This window comes from Erinaceus europaeus, chromosome 6 (genome assembly GCF_950295315.1).
Source record: "Erinaceus europaeus chromosome 6, mEriEur2.1, whole genome shotgun sequence".
Taxonomy (NCBI): Eukaryota; Metazoa; Chordata; class Mammalia; order Eulipotyphla; family Erinaceidae; genus Erinaceus; species Erinaceus europaeus.
Window position 1 is genome coordinate 34,507,895 of NC_080167.1, and position 22,892 is coordinate 34,530,786.

The window sequence follows — 22,892 nt, forward strand, 5'->3', positions numbered from 1 at the left end:
CATTATTTGCTGAATTTCTTCTAAGATAAATGACTCTCTTGCTCAACAATTTGTTTGACTTCATATGTTAACTCTCTTTTCAGTCACCAGGTTCCAGATGTCATCAGGATGCCGGCCCGGCTTCCCTAGACTGAAGACCCCAACAATGTGTCCTGGAGCTCCGCTTCCCCAGAGACCCACCAACTAGGGAAAGAGAGAGGCAGACTGGGAGTATGGACCGACCAGTCAACACCCATGTTCAGTGGGGAAGCAATTACAGAAGCCAGACCTTCCACCTTCTACAACCCACAATGACCCTGGGTCCATACTCCCAGAGGGATAGAGAATAGGAAAGCTATTGGGGAGGGGGTGGGAAATGGAGATTGGGTGGTGGGAACTGTGTGGAATTGTACCCCTCCTACCCTATGGTTTTGTTATTTAATCCTTTCTTAAATTAAAAATAAAAAAATAAAATAAAATAATTTAAAAAATGACTCTCAATCTCTTCTTTATAGGTAAAATGCTGGAGTTATTGCATATATACTTTGCCATCTTTTAAACACTGTTTGAGAAATGCTCAGCTCTGATTTATGATAGTACCAAGGATTCGTTGGAATTTCAGACATGAAAGTTTTATATAACCAGTATGTTATCTCTCTAGCCTCAGTTTAAATTATGCTTGATAACATTACCCAAATTCTAATTCTCAAGTGTTACACTATTATTTTTCTTGGAGTAAGCCAAGAATTAGGAGGTAAGCACCACAACTTGTCCCAACTAATCATGTAGCTTTGGTAAAAGTCATGACAGGTCTGGGTTTCATTTTCCTTAAATTCCTTTTTTTTTTTTTTTTTGTACTGTGTGTACTCAACCAGATGCACCACCACCCAGCTACCTTTGTTTGTTCATTTGTTTAGATTTATTTATTTATTTATAGCAGTGAGAGGGATAGATGGTGAGAAAGATCCTGAGTACCACCCTGACATATGGGATGTCAGAGACTGAATTTGAGAGCTCACACCTAAGAGTCTAATGCTTTATCCTGTTACCACCCATGTATCAACAGCTGTATTTACTGTAAACCATTAATCCCCCAATAAAAAGAAAGGGAAAATAAAGAGAATAAATAAATTAAATAAATTTTTAAAAAATTCATGGGAAGGAGTATAGATAAACCAGGATAACTATAACAGGAGCCTAAGAAGAAAAGAAGATACATAAGACTAGGTATGAATGGAAGAATTAACATGCCTCTACATCAGCAAAGAGGAGGAAGAAATTGAGTATAAACATGAGAATAGAATTATAATCAGCAACATGAAGTTATTTCTGTTTTTACAGTCTCTTTTATTTATTTATATATTCACTTATTTATTTACTGTAAAAGAGGATTTGAATTCAGATGGCCGGGGGCCAGGTGGTGACACACCTGGTTGAATGTACACAAGGACCCAGGTTTGAGCTCTCATTCCCCACCTGCAGGGGGGTAGGGATTGAGCTTTGCAAGTAGTGAAGCAGTGCTGCTTCTCTTCCCCTCTATCTCCTCTACCTCTTCCTTCTCTCTTGACATCTGACTGTATCTATCCAATAAATAAAGATAATTTTTAAAAATTCAGATGTTCAGATAGAATACCAAGACACCTGGCAAATAAGTCTGATTGATTTTTGTTAGCATATCACTTCATCTCTACTCCTAACAGTTCCTAACAGTATTTTATGTACTCTTCCATCTATCTGCTGGCTATAAACACTCTCTAGGAATTTCTGAAGTGCCAGACGATGACAAACCCAGAAAAGCTCACATGTTAACATGCACAAAGACCTGGGTCCAATCCCCAGCTCCACATCTGTGAGGAAGGGGGTTGGGGCAAAGCTTTACCAGTGGTGAAAGAGTGCTGCAGGTTTCTCTCTTTCTCTCTCCTTCTTTAGTCTCCTCCCTCTCAATTGAAAAAAAACAAAAAAACAAAAAACACCACGAACAATGGATTAGATGTACAGGCACCAAGCCCTAGTGATAAACCCCTGTGGTAATAATAATAAAGGATTTCTTTACTTTCTTTTTAAATGCTGACAAATCTAACACTATGGTGTCACTGCAACCTGTATCTCAGGTAGTAACTCTTTCTGCCATAATTGCTTTTTGATTATTTACATCTTCCATGAACCTGTTCTCCCCTCTGTTAAATCTCAAAAAGGACATTAAAATAGTCTTTTAAGGAAGTTTATGCTACTAGTCAGTTCCAATGCATGAATGCTTGAGAAACGAAACCATATCTATCCTTATGCCAACATGTCTACATTACTGGCTAGCATATAGTACCTACTGCTTATTTTTTTTAATCAACAAAATACAACCACTGTCCTACTAATTCCTGAGTTCTTGACCATGTTTGTCAAACTAATGACATAATTTCCAACCAATTGATAAGATTTCAAGCAATCTTAATACTCCTACTACAAATCAGACATAAATCTAATTACCCCCCCAAAAAAAACCTAAACCTAAAAAAAATAATAAAAATCACAAAACATGCTGACTAGGGGCTGGGGCCAGACTGTATAATGGTTCTGCAAAGGTCTTTTGTACCTGAGGCTCTGAGGTCCAAGATTTAATCCATAACACAACTATAAGCCACAGATGAGCAGTGCTCTGGCCTCTCTCATATAAAAATAAAAGTTTATTTAAAATATGTTGAATAAGATGCAAATATAGAACTACAATTCTGACGGTAAGTTGCCACTGAGCCTTTCTACTAGAGAAACATAACATGAAAAGCCTCTTCAAAGGAAACAAAATTTCAAACAAAATTCATCACCTAGAAAATCAACTTGTAACAGCACAGCTGTTGTATGAAATGATCGACTTAACAATACAAACTGTAGGGCATATTCAGAGGTTTGTAAAATATAAAAGAATATGGAACTGCTGACATTCCAAGACACTTCCCAGTTTGCTCCCTATTTCTAAGTTCTATTTTGTAACATATTTTAAGATTTAATTTTTTTTGGCACTCTGTTAGCTCAGAGTAAAGGTGTGGGGCAGTAGTTAGTGAGTCAGAAAGAATTTTGGTGTTGATACTGAAAACAGGTATTAGGAGTTTTCTGTATTCTGAAATTCTTGAAGTAGGAGAAAACACAATAGGGACCTCTTAGAATGTCCTCTCTTTTCCAAAACATCTCTTCCCATCATATATACTTGTTCCCATTCGCTCTCTCTCTTTTTCTCTCTTGCCTGTTTTTTTTCCCCGTCCTTAAAGATAGATCTTTGTCAAGAGTAGAAAAAAGATTTCTGACTAGTATAACTTGTACTCTCAGAAATTCCACTTAAGTTACACCTTCTGCGTGGCAAGGGGACTAGCAATCTTACTGCAATACCAGGTAGGGATGTCGGACTTTGCCATTTAGTGCAAAAGCCTCCTGCCCCCAAATTTTCAGGCCTATGCAGGCTTTCACAAAAGTGCTTTCTCCAGGCTAAATTTGCCAAACCTGAGACCAAGAGACTCACTGCAGAGTGCAGCGAGGTGCACCAATCAGGTATGTCAAGGGAATGAGTCCTGGAGAAGTGCTCGGGCCACAAGGCCAGTAAAGGAGTCGGGAGGAGAGGTCTCAGAGGGCAAAGGAGAGCAGGCCACCCAGGGCCCAGATTTAGGAAGCATAGTCCAGCACGTACCTTCATGAACTCGTCTTTGTCGAAGCAAAGCGTGTCAGGTCCTTTCGGCAGGTTCATCCTACTTTTTTCCATACCGCCGGTCGCCGCTTCTCAGAGTCAAGACAGAAGCGAGGCAAAAGACGTAGAAAATGCTCACACTGGTATCGCAGCCGCAGCCACAGATACTTTGCACAGCTCAGAAGGCACTGCTTCCGCCAACATGGCAGCGCCCGCGCCTCAGCCAATGATGGAACAGCGGCCGGCCCCGCCTACGGCCTTTGAGAGAAACACCGTACTTCCACTCTCTAGGCTGTAATAAGTACTGCCCCCGTGTGGTGGAGGGTAGTACTACGTAATTTTGTTGCCCTTTCCCTTGCCCTCCTTCCTTTCTCTCTTTTCTTCTTCCCCCTCCCCTCCCCCTCCCCTCCCCCTCCCTCTCTCCCTTCCCTTCTCCTTCACCCTCTCCCTCTTTTTCTTTCTCTTACCCTCTATCAAAACAGAAATTTAAAAAGGGACACCTGGATCAGTGGAATTCTGCAAACGTTGAGTCCTACTGATAACCCTGATTGAAAAAAAAAAAAAAACATTGGTTCAGAACCATGCTACTCCAATAACGATTTCTTAAAAATCAGCCTGTAAACGGAAAAATGTTATGCATTTACAAACTACTGTATATACCGTCGAATGTAAAACATTAATTCCCCAATAAAGAAATTTTAAAAAATCAGCCTGCAATGCTTTTCCAGTATTTTTTCCCCAAGATCATCTGGCTTTGTCATATTAAAATAACAACCATACTCAAATATCAACCCTTTGTTTCTCAGGCTGGTTATAAAAGGTTACTACTCAGTCCTTATGCTACGTACAGTCAATATTATCTGAGAGCTGATGCCTCCGTGCAAAAATCTGCTTTCCTACCCAACCCCTTAGTGTAATTTCTCCTCCTATAGGTTCTGTTACAAGGACTGTACACTGTTCTCCCTAATATTGGACTAAATAACCAATCTTTGTTAATAGAATAATCTCTGCTAATTCCTCTAATAGGAGAAATTATAAAAATGTAATCTGATGTCTCTTAATATTTGTTTGAATATTAAGACCTCAATTCTTTATTTACTTATCAAGAAAAGCCTTAAACATACACAAAAATCTGGAGTACAAGGATACTCCTTCCCTACCCTTCTCCCCCATTATCAACAAGCTTCAGCAATCATCAACATTTTTCACATGCCCTCATACCACTACCACCTTCTTTTTTGTTTTCACCATATTTTGTGGTTAATACTGGGCTACAAGATTATAAGATTACAGGATATGCTTTCATACCACTCCCACCACCAAAGTTCTATGCTCCCCCACCCTCCAACCTCCTAAAGATAACTAACACAGTTCTTGCAAACTTTTAGAAACAGTTTATTTGCTTCTGTTTTTGTTTGTTTTTGCAAGTAATGTGTGGCAGTTCTCTAGATTTATTTTTTATTTTAAATTTTTTATATTTATTTATTCCCTCTTGTTGCCCTTTTTTATTGTTGTAGTCATTATTGTTGTTGTTGTCGTCATTGTTGGACAGGACAGAGAGAAATGGAGAGAGGAGGGGAAGACAGAGAGGGGAGAGAAAGATAGACACCTGCAGACCTGCTTCACTGCCTGTGGAGCAGTTCCCCTGCAGGTGGGGAGCTGGGGGCTTGAACCAGCATCCTTACGCCAGTCCTTGCGCTTTGAGCCACCTGCGCTTAACCCGCTGTGCTACAGCCCAACTCCCCAGTTCTCTAGATTTCACATGTGAGTGAAAGCATTCTTTAGAATATTTTAAAGCAAGTCTCAAGCATCACATTATTTTATTCACCCCTAGACTCTGGTGTCCTTTTTAAAGCAGAAACAGAAGTAAATACACAAAGAACGAGGAGGAGGATGGTGGGAGAAGATGGGAGTGGAGGAGGAGAAATCTCCCTACAAATAGGCAATGCAATCATTACTCCTGGCAAAAGTGGCAATTCTAAGATCTAGTACAGAGGTCCTACTTTTAATCCAATGTCACACTGTTAGTGAGTGACAAAGGCAAACCCAGTTTTTCCAGCCATGACATCATCTCCCCAGACAATAACTTGTATTCACCTGCATATCAGTTTTCAGGCTCAAGGGCAAAGAGAAAAAGGAAAAAAAAACTAGTATAGCCACAGACCCTTTGGAATTTAGCTAAAATATGCCTACTAGCTATTTACAAAATGGAGGACCCCCCCAACTTTTCATCTGCACTATTCCATCCCGTAGTTCCATGATTGGTCAACAATTTGTTTAGCTTTGTATGCTAACTCTCCTGTCAACCACCAGGTTCCAGATGCCAGCATGATGCCGACCAGACTTCTCTGGACAGACAACCCCACCAATGTGTCCTGGAGCTCCACTTCCCCAGAGCCCTTTCCCACTAGGGAAAGAGAAAGATAGGCTGGGAGTATGGATCGACCTGTCAATGCCCATGTTCAGTGGGGAAGCAATTAAAGAATCCAGACCTTCCACCTTGTGCATCCCACAATGACCTTGGGTCCATACTCCCAGAGGGTTGAAGAATAGGAAAGCTATCAAGGGAGGGGATAGGATACAGAGTTCTGGTGGTGGGAATTGTGCGAAGCTGTACCCCTCTTATCCTATGGTTTTGTCAATGTTTCCTTTTTATAAATAAAAAAAAAATTTAATGCAAACCCAGATATTTTCAGATTTCATAGTTCAAGCTTTTAAAAATTCAGGAGTGCCAAATAAAGTGGCAGGATGCTACAGATCAAAGATGTCTGGAAAACCTTTCCTTCTCTAGAAGTCTACATGGACCAGAACTTCAGTCCTTTCTTTCCTTCATTACAATTCCCTCCTAAAATTGTTACCAGTCCTTCAGGAAATAAAATGAACCTAACTTTATATAGTTTGGTATGTTAACCAAGGAGAGATGCTGAAGTGTAAGTGACAAGGGAAAGTAAAGGTTGTCTGCTCTTCTCCCAAGTCTTAGTAGGGAACGGCCAAGATTCTATAGAGTGGGCATCCAGCCACTTTGAGCCATAGGCTGTGTCAGTGGTGCAATGCATCAAGGCTAGAAGCATTAGGAAAGATTCCTGGGGTGCACCTTGAAGAGGACAAAGCCTACAGTAAACCTAGAATTTCCCAGAAGACACTCCCTCCAGGTTTCCACAGAGCACTGATGTTCAGCTGGTACAAAACATTTTAGTTTCACAAAGGTTGCTAAAGAATCTCTGCTCAGAGCATGGTTCAAGATCCTCCATCACCCTGCCCTACTATAGTCTCAGAATTAACCTTTAATTCTGACTAAACAGAATTAAAGGTTAATTCTACTTCTACTCTAGTTTATCCTCTGCATTATTAAATATTTGTCTATAGTTAAACTTTTAAGTATCACCTATTTCATAGGATTCATAGGAAAATTAAAGAGTAGATATTAAGTTATGATAAATGCAAGACATAATATGTGGTCTGTATATCCTAAATTCCTTCCCCTATTCTATTAACAATGCTTTTCTTAAGAAAAAAACTTTAGTTTAAGGCCCTGTCCCCACCTTCAGGGGGGAAGTTTCATCATGGTGCAAGAGTTCTACAGGTGTTTCTCCTCTGTTTCTCTCTTTCCCTCACTCCCTAGTTATCTTTCTCTGTCTTTCACCAAAAAACTTGGCTGCTGCAAATACCAAGCCAGTAAAAACCTTGATAACAAAAAAAAAAAAAAGTTTGCCATGGGTACTTGTGAGTGCAGCATTTACTCAAAGATAACTCTTTGATACAGTTCTAACCTTATTATCACATCCATTTCTGTTACACTAGAATTATAGAAAATATTTGTTTAAAATTACTCCAAGAATATATTTTACATATTATTTTCATATTAAGAATCAGTCATATTTTCTTCAACATCAGTATGTTTATATAAAATGAATTGAGCTACACACAGAAAAGTTTACAATAATGACATTGAAATATGTTAGATGCATAATATCAATAAATGTCAATGGCCTAAATCCATCCATTAAAAGGCACAGAGGCTCAACAATTTGTTTGGCTTCATATGTTAACTCTCTTTTCAATCACCAGGTTCCAGATGCCACCAGGATGCTGGCCAGGCTCCCCTGGATTGAAGATCCCACCAATGTGTCCTGGAGCTCAGCTTCCCCAGAAACACACCCTACTAGGGAAAGAGAGAGGCAGACTGGGAGTATGGACCGACCAGTCAACGCCCATGTTCAGCGGGGAAGCAATTACAGAAGCCAGACCTTCTACCTTCTGCAACCCTCAATGACCCTGGGTCCATGCTCCCAGAGGGATAGAGAATGGGAAAGCTATCAGGAGGGGGTGGGTTATGGAGATTGGGTGGTGGGAATTGTGTGGAGTTGTACCCCTCCTACCCTATGGTTTTGTTAATTAATCCTTTCTTAAATAAATTTTTAAAAAAAGGCACAGAGTAGGAAGATGGCTCAGATAATACAGTACAACCATATTCTGTTTGTTGGAATCCCTCCAAGGTTGCTTAATTGCTCCTAAGCTTACACATATAGTGTGGCTTCTGTTGTTAACTTATCAGGTAGTCACAAGACCCAATGGGAATCAATCATAGTATCCTGACCTCCATTATTTCAAGGATAATTTGTTTCACATTTAGATTTAAAGCCATCTACAGTCAATAAAAATTAAACTAACATAGAGCTCAAAATTTTAAAATATTAAGAGAAATTAGTTTATTTAAGCACTATATACAAATGTCCTAGAAGCTCTAATTGCTTCATTTCTTAGGTTTGCTGTTTGTCTAGTCATTTCGTTTTTATTCCTGTAGAATGTTTGATTGATTAGGGGCTGGTCAATGAAACATAAGGAGGCAGTAATATAAAACTTGATTGGTGGTTTGAACTGAAACTCCAATAATATCAATAAAGATATATAATGTAAAAATCTATCACAACCCTTGTCTTATAAAGTTATTTACTATGATTATAGCACCCATTGGTTACTTGGTACTGTGAGATGATGTGCAAATTTATTTTAATATATATATATGTGTGTGTGTGTATGTGTGTGTGTCTGTATGTATATACCGATCATCAGAGACAGAGCTACAGAGCAGCAGCACCTGTGTTTCTCTCTTTTCCTCTCCTGGTCAACTAGGAATATCAATGGAGATCACCTGGGACTGCAACAAGGCAGGACTAGAACGACTTTGGGGATGCACCAAATCACCGTGACTGCAAACACATATGGCTCATGGACAGAGAGGAGCCTAAGAAGAAATTCCTGGGGTTAAAGCCTGTTTCTACTCCCAAGTACCTGGTAACAGTCCGGCAGTTTACCTGTTGAGGCACAACCTCCAGTATGTTTTTTTTTTCATTGTATTAAATTATATTTATTTATTTTTTTATTGGATAGAGAGAGAAATTGAGAAGGAATGAAGGGATAAAGAGAGTGAGAGACAGAGAGACTCCAGCAGTACTGCTTCACCACTTGAGAAGCTTTCCCCGTGCAAGTGTGGACTGGGGGCTTGAACCTGGGTCCTTGCATATTGCAACATGTGTGCTCAAACAGGTGCCCCACCACCTGCCCCCCCCCCAGTCTGTTTTACCAACAAAAAGATTGCTGAAGGGAGGAGAGGACTGCCCTAAGAATCACCAAATGCCATTGCGAGTCTCCATTGCTACTGCCCTCAGAGACTGGAGAAGCAGGGGGGAGGCCCTGTGCTGATATCAGGAGGCAGAGAACTGACCAGGAAACTCAGTAGAAGATCTACAACCCGGTGGCCTAGAGGTGGGGCTGTATAGTGGGAGCCTTTCCACATTGCTCTCCTGATGACAACATGGTGGATAATTGCCTCAGAACCCACAGATTATAAATGTGATTAGTTTAGGAAATTAGTTTAGGGGCCAGCAGTGCTGCCTAGGTTTGCAGAGAAGTTGAATTGAGCCCAGAGCTTTTGATCCTTGGGGTGTGGGAGTCTCTTTGCATAATCAATTCCAGTTCAGGTTCTACTTGTGTTTTCTCTTTAGATCTTGTTTTTCAACATCTGCCTTAGAGTGAGATCATACCATATTTATCCTTATTTCTGACTTATTTCACTTAACATGATTTTTTCAAGTTCAGGTTTTTTTACTTAGAGTATTAAAATTATAAATTTATGCATGACAGGAGAAAAAAAACCAACATTAGAGACATATGCAATGACTTAAAGTGTAACAACAATTGAATAACTCACTTACCAGAAGAAGAAGTAACAGAAGAACATATGCTTGAGAAAATAATAGCAGAGAAACTTTCTCTGATGAAAAACTAAACTTATAAAGATACAGGGAGTTCAGAGAATACCAAATAAAATCAATACAGAGATGCATACACCAAGACACATTATAATTAAACTTGCAAAGACTAAAGATAAAGAAATTGGTGTATTACACCAAAGTAAAAGACTCTGGGGTGAAGCATACATGTCCAAAAAGGGTGGCAGAGGACCTAGTGGGGGTTGTATTGTTATGTAGAAAACTGGAAAATGTTATCCATGTACAAACTATTGTATTTACTGTCTAATGGAAAATATTTATTCCCCAATAAAGAAATTAAAACAAACAAGCAAACAAAAACAAAAAAGGGCAAAACCAAACCAAGCTCCTCCTACAAAACCAGAAACAAACACCATCAAGTACAGAAACTGTTGGGACCATGTGTAAGCCTGATAGAGCCTAGGGAGAACCACCCCCGTCCTTGGATGGAGGTCTGAGAAGATAACCTCTTGGTAAGTCTCTCTCAACCGAGGTGAGCATAAGGGGGGAAACTCAGACTTGGTTCTTTCCTTCTTGACTCTCAGGCCCACAGAAACCCCAGTACTTCCCTCCATTAACTGCAGGCCACATGGCCGCAAATTCACTTATTCAAAGTCACCTTCTGATCACAGAAGAACACACCTTATCACACACTTCATCACACACCTCAGACCCCAGACAAGAGAAATTCCAAACTATATGGCTTTTTGATATCCATCTTCTCTCTGTCTCACCCTACGGGTTTAACCCCTATGCTTCTCTCAGATACCTTTGGATAATTAAGTTGCTTGTGTCATGGAGAATAACTGTCTTGTATCTCATCAATTACTGTCATACCAGCCCCCTACCTTAGGGGCATGCCGACCGTTAAGAAACCTGTAATTTCTGACATATTTCAACAATAATTCCCTTTGTTTGCTTTTCTATTTAACTCATGTCCACTTTGCTAATAAAAGGATTCTACGGATTCTAGGATTCTACAGATTCTAGGATTTTATGGATTCTAGGATTCTAGGCATGCTAAGAGTCCCCTGATGTCTTTTATTTCATGTCACCCCTGTCGTGAGCGGGAAAGAACCAGTCCGGTACCTTACCCTGGAGATCACCCCAACCAGAGAGAGAGAGAGATACCGAAATCTGGCACCCAACGTGGGGAAGAATTTCCCCCAGAACCAGAGAGAGAGAGATACTGAAACAGAAACAATAACAAAAACAAATATCAAACAAATGGGGGGGATCAGCCAACCACAGACTTCTCAGCAGAAACCCTGTAAGCCAGAAGAGAATGGCAAGTGCTAATTGAGAGAGGCTTCCAACCAATAATACTATGCATAGTGAGACTCATTCCAATTGGAGGGGGAAATAAAGACACTTTTAGAAAAAGTGCAGCTAAAACAATCAATTTCAACCAAACCAGCCTTACAGGAAATTCTAAAGGGAGTCTTGTAAAAGCATACACAAGAACACAGGAAAACCCAAGACTCATATAAAGTAATGGCATTGAAACATCTCAAATCCATAATTCATTAAATGTTAATGCTCTGAATTCAACCATCAAAAGACACAGTAGGAATGTGGGTCAAGAAACCATATTCTGCTTACAGGATGCCCACCTGACACAACAAGACAAGAACAGACTCAAAGTGAAAGGATGTAAAACCATTATAAAAGCAAATGGACCTCAAAAGAAAGCTGAGACAGGCATACTAATATCTGACACAATGGGCTGCAAAACAATTAAAACAATAAAAGACAAGATGGCCACTTCATAATGTTAAGTGGATCAGCCAATCAAGAAGAGCTCACAATAATTAATATTTATTTGATGCCCAAATTAAAGGGCAGCAAAATATGTAAAACAGTTACTGAGACACCTGAGAAAATACATTGATAGGAACACAATAATAGTAGGTGATTTTAACTCCTCACTTTCACAAGCAGATAGGTCAACTGGGCAGAAAATCTTTAAGGAAATGAGAATTAAATGATGAGATGGATAGATTAGACATACTAGACATCTAGTTAACTCTTCATCCCATAAGAGTAGAATATACAATACTTCTCAAATCTATCAGGGACATTCTCATGAACTAGGCATATGATAAACCACAAGGATAAAATCTGCAAATTTAAAACCATTAAAATTATCCCCAGCATCTTATCAGAACACTATGGAGTTGAATTACCATTCAGCAAGAAACAGAATGTTAGAAAGAACTCCAAAATATGGAAGCTCTACAGTACACTACTCAATAATTACTGGGTGAAAGAAGAAATTGAAATATACCTGGAAACAAATGAAAATAAAGACACAAGTTTCCAGAATATTTTAGACACCGATAAAGCAGTACTAAGAGGGAAATGCATAGCCATGCACATACACACCAGGAAACAAGAAATCACACTAACAACCTGACTTTACACCTAAAAGTATCAGGAAAAGATGAACAGATGAAACCCAAAGTATGCAGATGGAGTGAAATAACAAAAATTAGAGCAGAAATTAACAACATTGAAAATAAAAGAAACATACAAAAGATCACCAAAGCTAGAAAATAGTCTTTTGAAAGGGTAAACAAAATTGACAAATCCATGGCCAGACTCACTAAAAAATAGGAGAAGACCTATATAAATCATATCATGAAGGAAAGTGGTGAGATCATGATATCACAGAAACCCAAAGCATTGTATGAAGCTTCTATATCCAACAATATGTCATGAAACTAGAAAATTTGGAGGAGATGGATACATTTCTAGAAACAGTCACCCTCCCCAGATTAAACCAAGTGAAGAACATGAATAGACCAATTATGACCAAAGAAATTGGAACAGTCACCAAGAACCTTACCAACAGCAAGAGTCCAGGCCCAGATGGCTTTACAAAAGAATTCTACAAAACCTTTAAAGAAGAACTACTACTGATATGCCTCAAGCTCTTCCGAATTATTGAAGACACAGGAATTCTCCCTAACACATTTTATGAAGCCAACATCACACAGCATGTATCACCATGGAGGTTTGCCTCTGAAAACTGACAGCATGTAGCAACATGGAAGTTTGCTTCTAAAAGTTGTACAGCATGTTACTACTCTTGAGGGTTCTCTCAAAATGTGGTTTTATGAGGTTTCCCACCATTTCTCTCCTTAGGTCAGAATGACTTGATCTTTTATAGTCAGGTACAAGGCAAGGTTGTCCATTATCACCACTACTATTCAACATTGCCTTTGAAGTCCTAGCCATAGCAATTAGGCAAGAGAGGGAAATCAAAGGGATACAGATTGGAAGAGAAGAAATCAAACTGTCCCATTTGCAGATGGCATAGTTGTATATATACAAAACCCTAAAGAGTCCATGAGGAAACTTCTAGATATCTTTCAACAATATAAACAAAATCTTTAAAGAAGAACTACTACCAATATGCCTCAAGCTCTCCCAAACTATTGAAGACACAGGAATTCTCCCTAACACATTTTATTAAGCCAAAATCACACTAATATCTATAACAGAGATCCAACAAAAAAAGAAAACTATAGACCAATATCCCTCATGGACATAGATGATAATATATTCAACAAAATTTTAGCTAACTGCATACAGCAACACATCAAGAAGACTGTGCACCGTGATCAAGTAGATTTATCACAGGGGTGCATGTGTTCCCTACATGTAGTTCACTATATGTAAATCAATAAATGTGACCCACCACATCAACAAATGTAAAACCAGAAATCACATGATCATCTCAATAGATGTAGAGAAAGCCTTTGACAAAGTCTAACATACTTTCATAATCAAAACTCTTTGAAAAAAAGGGGGGACAGATGGAAAATACTTCAAATTAGTTGAGTCTATATATAGTAAACCATCTTCCAATATATACTCAATGGTAGAAAAATTGAAGGCATTTCTTCTCCAGTCAGGTGTAGAGTCCAGCTCCATGGGGTACGGAGAGGGAGAGGGAAATGAGACACTTAGGCAGAGAACCTTGGAACAGTTCAGGGAATGGAACCTTGAGCACATTAATTGGAGCATATTTATATAGCAGTGTTCAGCTCATTTCCCCATGAATCTGAATTTATCACCCACCTATGTAATTTATTTTGTCTTTTTGGTTTGAGATAGTCTCTTTGTCTAATCTGGTCTGGGAGAAGATCAGCAGCAGCTAGTGGCAGTCTTAACAACATATTAAAGTGTCAGGTTACAAAAAATCAATATACAAAAACCAATGGCATTCCTTTATGCAAACCAAATTAGAAGAAGAAAAGATACAGAAATCAATCTCCTTAACTATAGCAGCAAAAACAATAAAATATTTGGGACTAAAGTTAACAAAGGAAGTGAAGGACTTACATGCTGAAAACTATGAAACACAGAAGGAAATAGAGGCACAAAGAAATGGAAAGATATCCCATACCCATGGATTTGAAGGATTAATGTTATCAAAATGACCATCCTTCCCAGAGCCATAAGCAGATTTAATGCTGCCTCCATCAAGGTTCCAATGGACTTCTTTAAAGAAATAGAACAAAAGCTTCAAAAATTTATTTGGAACTCAAAATCCCCAGGATTGCCAAAAGCAATCTTAAGATTCTTTGTTTCTGTACATTTCTTTTGTAGGTCTGAGGAGACAGAAATCTTGTAATACAGCTCTACCCACCAGGAAAGGCTGTCACTTGACAACCCTCCAAAAAGCAGAAAGAAGGGAGATGACTTGCAAGAGTTTGAATATGATTTCCCTAAAAAAACATGTTAAGCTGTGAGACACATTGTTTCTGTTTACTGAAAACTGAAACCAAAAACTCTCTCCAAAACTACTAGTTAGCTTCTCAAGATGTAAAGGATTAAATGGTGCTGGCGCTCATCTGGGTGGCTTCTCAATCCAAGATAAGATGCTGACCCTCTCGTCACCAGTTCTAGTTACTGCGTAATGCAGAAAGAAGCTCCAAGAGAGGTGCAGGTATGAACTTCTACTTTATTTGGGGTAAGCACAGGGTTTTATAGCAAACAGAACAAAGGACATTTTTCAAACATGTCAGAAATGACAGGTTTCTTAAAGGTCAGGTACCCCTATGGTGGGGAGGGGTAGGAATGACAAGAATTGATTAGGTCAAAGCAATTAGTTTCCATGATGCAAAGCATGTTAATTATCTAAAGTTATTAAGAAAAACATAGTGGTTAAACCAGTAGGGTGAGATAAAGCAGAGAAGGACAAAACTTGATGTAAATCATAGATATCAAAGACAAGGAGATAGGTGTGGGGGTCTCACTTGCCAGGTGCTGGCAAGACTTGTGATGGAGTATGTTTATGCATGTGATCAAAGGATGAAAGGATGGTGAACTCTAGGTGAATATAGTGAACTTACAAGCAGGCAGCCATTTGGTCTGCTAGCCTGGGAGTGAACTAAGTGTGAGAGGATGCAGGCTTTTGTGAGGCTTTGAGAGACTAACAAGGGGAAACTGATTCACGGAAAGCATTTCCCTCTTAGCTCCATCCCTAGAAGGGAGAGTCTAACAAGTGGAGTGTCTTTCCAGACCTCCATCACAAGGATGGGAGAGCTCAACTAAGCTCTACCAAGCTTTCACATAGTCCTAAAAAATGGCAAACACTGAAGATTTGTATCCAGATGGTAAGAGAAATCGGAAGTTGGTGATCTGGGAAGAGGAAGTAGACTGCTAACTTGCTCACTTATTTCTAGTTAGGATCCCAAGTCATGAGGCAAAGATACTTCTATGAATGTAAGAAAAGGGTTATTATATTTTGTTCATAATTTTCCATAAGTTACTCATCTAATGTGGTCCAAAATGTTCAGAAACACAAACCAAAATGAGCTACTCTGTGGGTAATGTCATCTAAGAAACAAGGCTGACATAAGTGTACAACCTGAGTAGGAGAAAGTTTATCCCCCACCCTTCCACAGATCCTCTGCAAACCACCCTGCTCAGTTCAGAGTTCCTTGATGGCAGTTACAGTAATTTCTTTGTACAGGTTCAGTGCAACATTAGTAACAACCTTTCCCATACATGGCACTACTTACTTGGGCAGGAGGCAATTTGAGCATTAGAATCATGGGTTTTGTTTTGAAACTCTACTAGAGTGTTGGGAACACTCTTCTCCATGCTCCCTCACTTTTGGAGCTGGGCCTGGGGTGCTTCTTTTCTCATGCCCCCCCCCCTTTTTTTTAACAAATGGAACGCTTCATGAATTTGTATATCATCCTTGCGCAGGGGCCATGCTAATCTTCTCTGTATTGTTCCAATTTTAGTATATGTGCTGCTGAAGCAAGCACTCATGCCCTGTTTGTTCTACCAGTCAAGTCAGGTTTCCTGGAACAACTGGCACTCCTCACCTTCATTCTGTTGCATTATTAATTCAAACTAGCTAGGACTATATTTAGCTCCTCTGAAAAGCAACAGGCACTCAATTTTCAGAAAGTGGAATATTGGGACATTAGAAAGTATTTTCAAAGGAGAAAAGTTCTGAGTCTCATGGAATTGTTTTCCTTATGTTACATCCAAAGATAGTTTCCCAGGGTGCTTCCAATTTGCCAGTTTTCTCTTCTGTCTCTGTCACAACCATGGAGAAAGTGAGAACACTACCAGCTACTTTGCTGCTCTTCAAAAGTTATCACTTTACATTCTTTGATCCTCTTTAATACCCATAGAATTCAAATATGTCTTATTGAAAAGAATGATACACAGAACAATAACTAGTGGCAAACATTTTTCTAGTTCAAGGATTCTGTGATTCTGAATACTCTGCAGAGAGCTATGTAGTTCTCCATAGGTACATCAAAATTCATTTTATTTGGGACAATTTATTTTTCCAAGGAGGTAGCACACTTACAGCAGCTCTATTACATGTGTTTAAACAGATCCAGTAAGTATGAAGTCTCACATTATATGACATGCAATCAGAATACTGTGTGTCAAAATGGACTCACAAGCAAAATCCAAGGAGAACATTTAGCCTGGGATGGGGTAGAGACACTCATACACAGTAAAACAGCCAGAGAAGTTTAGAGACATGGTAACTACAAAACATCCTATAATAAAGTTAGGTAAGGGCTACAGTGGCAGACCATTCATAATCATGCCTAATCATATATGCATCACATTTCAACAATTGCCATTCCTGATAATTAGAAAACTTGTATTAGGAATTAACTATTATAAGTAGTGCAAATTAGAAGGGGGAGTAGTAAAAAGCAAAGAGACTTACTCAAAGTCACCTTCCAGAATCCAGATTCTCAGTTTGGGCACTTTTAAACAGCTAAATTGATTAAGATTTTAATAGTTAGCATCTTTAGTAAGAGCACTGTAGGTGATCAAAATACTGATCACTCAAGGATTGAAGAAACAAGAATATCATGTTTACTACAATAGGAGCAAAGCCCAAGAAGGGTCTTAAAAGCTTGGGCAATGTTTCCAATCAGTTTAGTGATTCTCACAGTTTTCCTAACATGTGGAAAGCTAAGTCCAAACCTGGTTAATCAGAGGGTTGCAAAGAGAAGGGAAAGAATAATCCCAAATTCAGAGACAAATAAGGTGATACTGTTACCAGGCGCACCTATACATACAGGGCCAGATCAAAAGGCATCAGGAAAAGCCTACCTGAGTAGAACTAACAATATAGACAGATAATACAAGATAAAACAAACAAACAACCCACCCTAACAAAATAATTATGCAAGATGCAACCCATGTATTGAGGATTATGTATAAACTCTTTTTAAAAAATATTTTGTTTGGGAGTCAGGCTGTAGTGCAGCGGGCTAAGTGCAGGTGGCGCAAAGCACAAGGACCAGCATAAGGATCCTGGTTCGAACCCCGGCTCCCCACCTGCAGGAGAGTCGCTTCACAGGCGGTGAAGCAGGTCTGCAGGTATCTATCTTTCTCTCCTCCTCTCTGTCTTCCCCTCCCTCTCTCCATTTCCCTCTGTCCTATCCAACAACGACAACAACAATAATAACTACAACAATAAAACAATAAGGGCAACAAAAGGGAATAAATAAATAAAATAAATATAAAAAAGAAGAATAAAACAAAAACATTTTGTTTATTTATTCATGAGAAATTATAGGAGAGAGAGAAAGAACCAGACATCACTCTGCTACATGTGCTGCCGGGGATTGAACTCAGGACCTCACGCTTGAGAGTCCAATGTCTTATCCAGTGCACCACCTCCTGGACCATGAGAACCCCTGATTTTTTGATAGACCCCTGAGTTATAGTGACTGTTATTGCTTTGCTAAACTATTTTTTAAAAATTGTCTATATTTATATTACTGGATATATAGAGAGAAATTAAGAGGTGAGGTGGAGAGAGAGAGAGAGACCTGCAGCCCTGTTTCTCCATTTGTAAAGATGTTCCCTCTGCAGGGAACTGGTATCCTTCCCCCTGTTTGAACTGGTATCCTTGCAGATTGTAATGTGTGTGCTTAACCAGGTGCACCACTGCCTGATCTCTGAACTAATTTTTCTTAATTACTAATAGACATGTATAATATATGTCAGAAATTCTTTGTTATCTCTGTAGTTCTGTGTCCAGACCCCAGGGTTCTTTGGCCATATCCGGTAAAAACAGGTATCGGCCAACAGGCCCTTCAGGCTAACATGAAGCTGGCCTGATCTGACATTCCTGAATTATGCCTACATCCTTGGGGTAAAGTTAGGATTTGCAGAATAAACATAGGATCTGATATAATTACTAGATTGAACCAACAAGTCTGACATACAGTGGTTTCCATAAGAGAGATGGTTCAATTATGTATGCCCTTGAGATGTTTTTTGTATACCCTTAAATGTTTATACTTGACATTGCTGTCTGTACACATACTTTTATTTATTTATTTATTCCCTTTTGTTTCCCTTGTTATTTTATTGTTGTAGTTATTATTGTTGCTGTCATTGTTGGATAGGACATAGAGAAATGCAGAGAGGAGGGGAAGGCAGGGGGTAGAGAAAGATAAACACCTACAGACCTGCCTCACCACTTGTAAGGCAACTTCCCTGCAGGTGGGGAGCTGGGGGCTTGAACCCGGATCCTTAGGCTGGTCCTTGTGCTTTGCACAACCTGCGCTTAGCCCGCTGTGATGCCGCCTGATTCCCTGAAGTTATTTCTTAAGCTTAGGATTCAGACAAAACTCTGCTCCCCATAATTCAGAGTTACGGTATGTTGGTATGCTTCAAAAACAACAATGGTATTATTTTTATTTTTCCTTTATTGGGAAATTAATGCTTTATATTTGACAGTAAATATAATAGTTTGTACATGCATAACATTTCTCAGTTTTCCACATAACAATACAATCCCTACTAGGTCCTCAGTCATTCTTTTCCAGGACCTGTACTCTCCCTGTCACCCACCCCAGAGTCTTTACTTTGGTGCAATACACCAACTCCAGTTCAGGTTCTATTTGTATTTTCTCTTCTGATCTTGTTTTTCAACTTCTGCCTGAGAGTGAGATCATCCCATATTCATCCTTCTATTTCTGACTTATTTCACTTAATAAGATTTCTTCAAGCTCCATCCAAGACAGGCTTAAAATGGTGAATTCACTATATTTTTTAAAAATTCTATATTTATTTGTTTTTCCTTTTCTTGCCCTTGTTTTTTTATTGTTGTTTTAGCTATTGTTGTTGTTGTTGTTATTATTGATGTCACTGTTGTTAGGATAGAGAGAAATGGAGAGAGGAGGGGAAGACAGAGGGGGAGAAAAAGATAAACACCTGCAGACCTGCTTCAGAGCCTGTGAAGTGACTCCCCTGCAGGTGGGGAGCCAGGGGCTCAATCCGGGATCCTTATGCCAGTCCTTGTGCTTCGCTCCATGTGCGCTTACCCTGCTGCACTACACCTGACTCCCAAAATCACTATTTTTAATAGCTGAGTAGTATTCCATTGTGTATATATACAGCAACTTGCTCAGCCACTCATCTGTTGTTGGACACCTGGGCTGCTTCCAGGTTTTGGCTATTGTGCTGCTAAGAACATATGTGTACACAAATTGTGTTGCTAAGAACATATGTGTACACAGATCTTTTTGAATGGGTGTGTTGAGTTCTTTAGGATATATCCCCAGGAGAGGAATTGCAGGGTTATAGGGCAAGTCCATTTCTAGCCTTCTGAGAGTTCTCCAGACAGAGGTTGGACCAATCGACATTCCCACCATCAGTGCCATCAGGAGGTCCCTTTGACCCCACAACCTCTCCAGCATTTACTGCTATTGCCTTTTCTGATGGATGGCATTCTCACAGGAGTGAAGCGGTATCTCATTGTTGTCTTTACTTGTATTTCTCTGACAATCAAAGACTTGAAGCATTTTTTCATGTGTTTTTCAGCCTTTTGGATCTCTTCTGTGGTGAATATTTTGTCCATGTCCTCTCCCCATTTTTGGAGGGGGTTGTTTGCTTGTGGTTGAGCTTGGCAAGCTCTTTATATATTTTAGTTATTAGCCTTTTGTCTGATGTACGGCATGGAAAGATCTTCTCCCATTCTGTGAGGGGTCTCTTGCTTTGGATAGTGGTTTCTTTTGCTGTGAAGAAGCTTTTTAATTTGATGCAGTTCCATTGGTTTATGCTTGCCTTAGTCTTCTTTGTAATTGGATTAATTTCATTGAAGATGTCTTTAAAACTTATGCAGAAAAGAGTTCTGCCAGTATTTTCCTCTAAGTATCTGATAGTTTGTGGTCTAACATCCAAGTCCTTGATCCACTTAGAATTTACTTTTGTATTTGGTGAAATACAGTGGTTTAGTTTCATTCTTCTGCATGTTTCAACCCATTGTTTCCAACACCATTTGTTGAAGAGACTCTGCTTTCCCCATTTAATAGTCTGGGCACCTTTGTCAAAGATTAGATGTCCATAGGTGTGGGGGCTTACTTCTGGGCTCTCAATTCTATTTCCCTGTTCAGTGTGTCTATTCATGTCCCAGTAACAAGCAGTTTTGATGACAATGGCCCTATAATACAATTTGAGATCTGGGAGTATGATGCCTCCAGTTCTGTTCTTTCTTCTCAAGATTGTTTTGGCAATTCTAGGTCATTTCTCATTCCAGATAAACATTTTTAGCATTTGTTTTATTCTCCTAAAGAATGTGGTTGGGATCTTGATGGGGATATACTCTACAGCATCTTATTGGAAGATCTCACCATTGCAATCAAGTAAAAGAAAGGAACACCACTTGATTCCTCAAATGTGTCCTTAAATTGGGGGCAGCTTGTAACATTCCACAGAATGCATTGTGAGCTCAGACCTACAGAAATGCAGAGGTTACATAGGCGCCAAAGCTGAATATGGGCCTCAGATCAGATCAAATCAATGGGGTTTACCATCAGCAATATTTATACACGTTTCCCATATTTGGGAGCTACTCTCTTCCCTGATCCAGTTTTCTAGGCCTTTTTCCAGCCATGATATCATCTCCTCAGACAATAACTTGGGTCCATCTGCATATCAGCTCATGTGAAAAACTAGATGTCAAGCTCAGTGAAAAACTAGTATAGTCATGGGCCCTTTGTAATATGACTAGCTATCTTCAAAACAGAGTCTCCATATTTTCATCTGCACTATTTCAGCCTTTAGGTTCATGATTAGTCAACAATTAGTTTGACTTTATATGTTAACTTGTTTTTCAGCCACCAGGTTCCAGATGCTACCATGATGCCAACCTGGACTTCCCTGGGCAGACAACCCCACCGATGTGTCTTCTAGCCCGCTTCCCCAGAGCCCCACCCTACTAGGGAACGAGAGACAGGCTGGGAGTAAGGATCAACTTGCCAATGCCCATGTTCAGTGGGGAAGCAATTACAGAATTCAGACCTTCCACCTTCTGCACCCCATAATGACCCTGGGTCCATACTCCCAGAGGCATAAAGAATAGGAAAGCTATCAGGGGAAGGGGATAGGATATGGAGTTCTGGTGGTGTGAATTTTTGGAGTTGTACCCCTCTTATCTTATGCTTTTGTCAGTCTTTCATATATATATAAAAGAGTCCATACCCATCTTGGTCAGAGCTAGAAGGAATTATGTTAAGTGAGCTAAGTCAGAAAGATAAAGATGAGTATGGGATGATTCCACTCATCAACAGAAGTTGAGAAAGAAGATCAGAAAGGGAAACTAAAAGCAGGATCTGACTAAATTGAAAGTAGGGCACCAAAGTAAAAACCCTGTGGTGAGGGGGAGCGTGGACATGTGGCTTCCATGGCCGGAGGGTGGGGGGAGGGGTGGGTGGGTGGGATGGGACCCAATATTTTGGTGACGGGAATGGTGTTTATGTACACACCTATTAAACTGTAGTCATATAAATCACTATTTAATTAATATGAGAGGGGGAAAGTTGATTGTATGTCTAACGAAGGGACTTTTCAAAGTTAACCCAATTACCAAATAATGTGATGATAACAGTAACTATCCATTGTCTTCTTGAACCCTAAGACAGCAGGAATCTCACATTTCCACTATAGAGCCTAAACTTCCCCCAGTCCTGGGACCCTAGGGTAAGGCCCAGTTTCCGGTATGCTTCTCCCAATTCTTATCAAATAATATTGCATCCGCTGATCGCAACCTAATCAACGCAACAAGTGCCACCCCAGCATGCTTCACTTCAGACTGTGTCCAGAGACTTCACGTGTGGAACGACAACCCTTCAGCTTCATCACTCGGGTGAGACCTTTCCTCTCACAGTATTCTCTAATTCCATCTCAGGTGGTTTACTTCCTAACAAAGTCCCAAAACCTAGATATAGGCCAGGTTCCAGGAGATAGAGCATATGTTCACACGTATCCATAAACTAGTGCAAAATATATACCTAAAGGTAGTAGTACACTAGAGTTTGCAGTGAGTACCCCCCCAACACTTCATCTCCACTATTCCAACCTTTGGGTCCATGATTCTTCAATTTGTTTGGCTTTGTATGTTAACTCACTTTTCAGCTACCAGGTTCCAGACGCTATGAGGATGCCAGCCAGGCTTCCCT

The 22,892-nt window shown here is 39.6% G+C and overlaps 1 protein-coding gene and 1 non-coding gene across 4 annotated transcripts in view; both read right to left on the bottom strand.

The window, feature by feature from the left end:
* The window catches only part of COG2 (component of oligomeric golgi complex 2), a 118,059-nt gene that overhangs the window by 92,327 nt on the left and 2,840 nt on the right, over positions 1-22,892 (bottom strand). The window contains exon 1 of one of the 3 annotated variants that reach the window (XM_007535127.3): positions 3,650-3,859. The exons of 1 other annotated variant lie outside the window; for it this stretch is intronic. In XM_007535127.3, the coding sequence (XP_007535189.1) occupies positions 3,650-3,721 (72 nt within the window). In that variant the 5' untranslated portion in view covers positions 3,722-3,859. Of the gene's footprint in view, positions 1-3,649; positions 3,860-22,892 lie in introns of those variants that run through there. One more of the 3 variants, XM_016193436.2, reaches the window with a different exon arrangement.
* On the bottom strand, positions 16,099-16,205 carry LOC132539130 (U6 spliceosomal RNA). Its single transcript, XR_009550436.1, has one exon. It is a non-coding gene; the product is annotated as a U6 spliceosomal RNA (small nuclear RNA).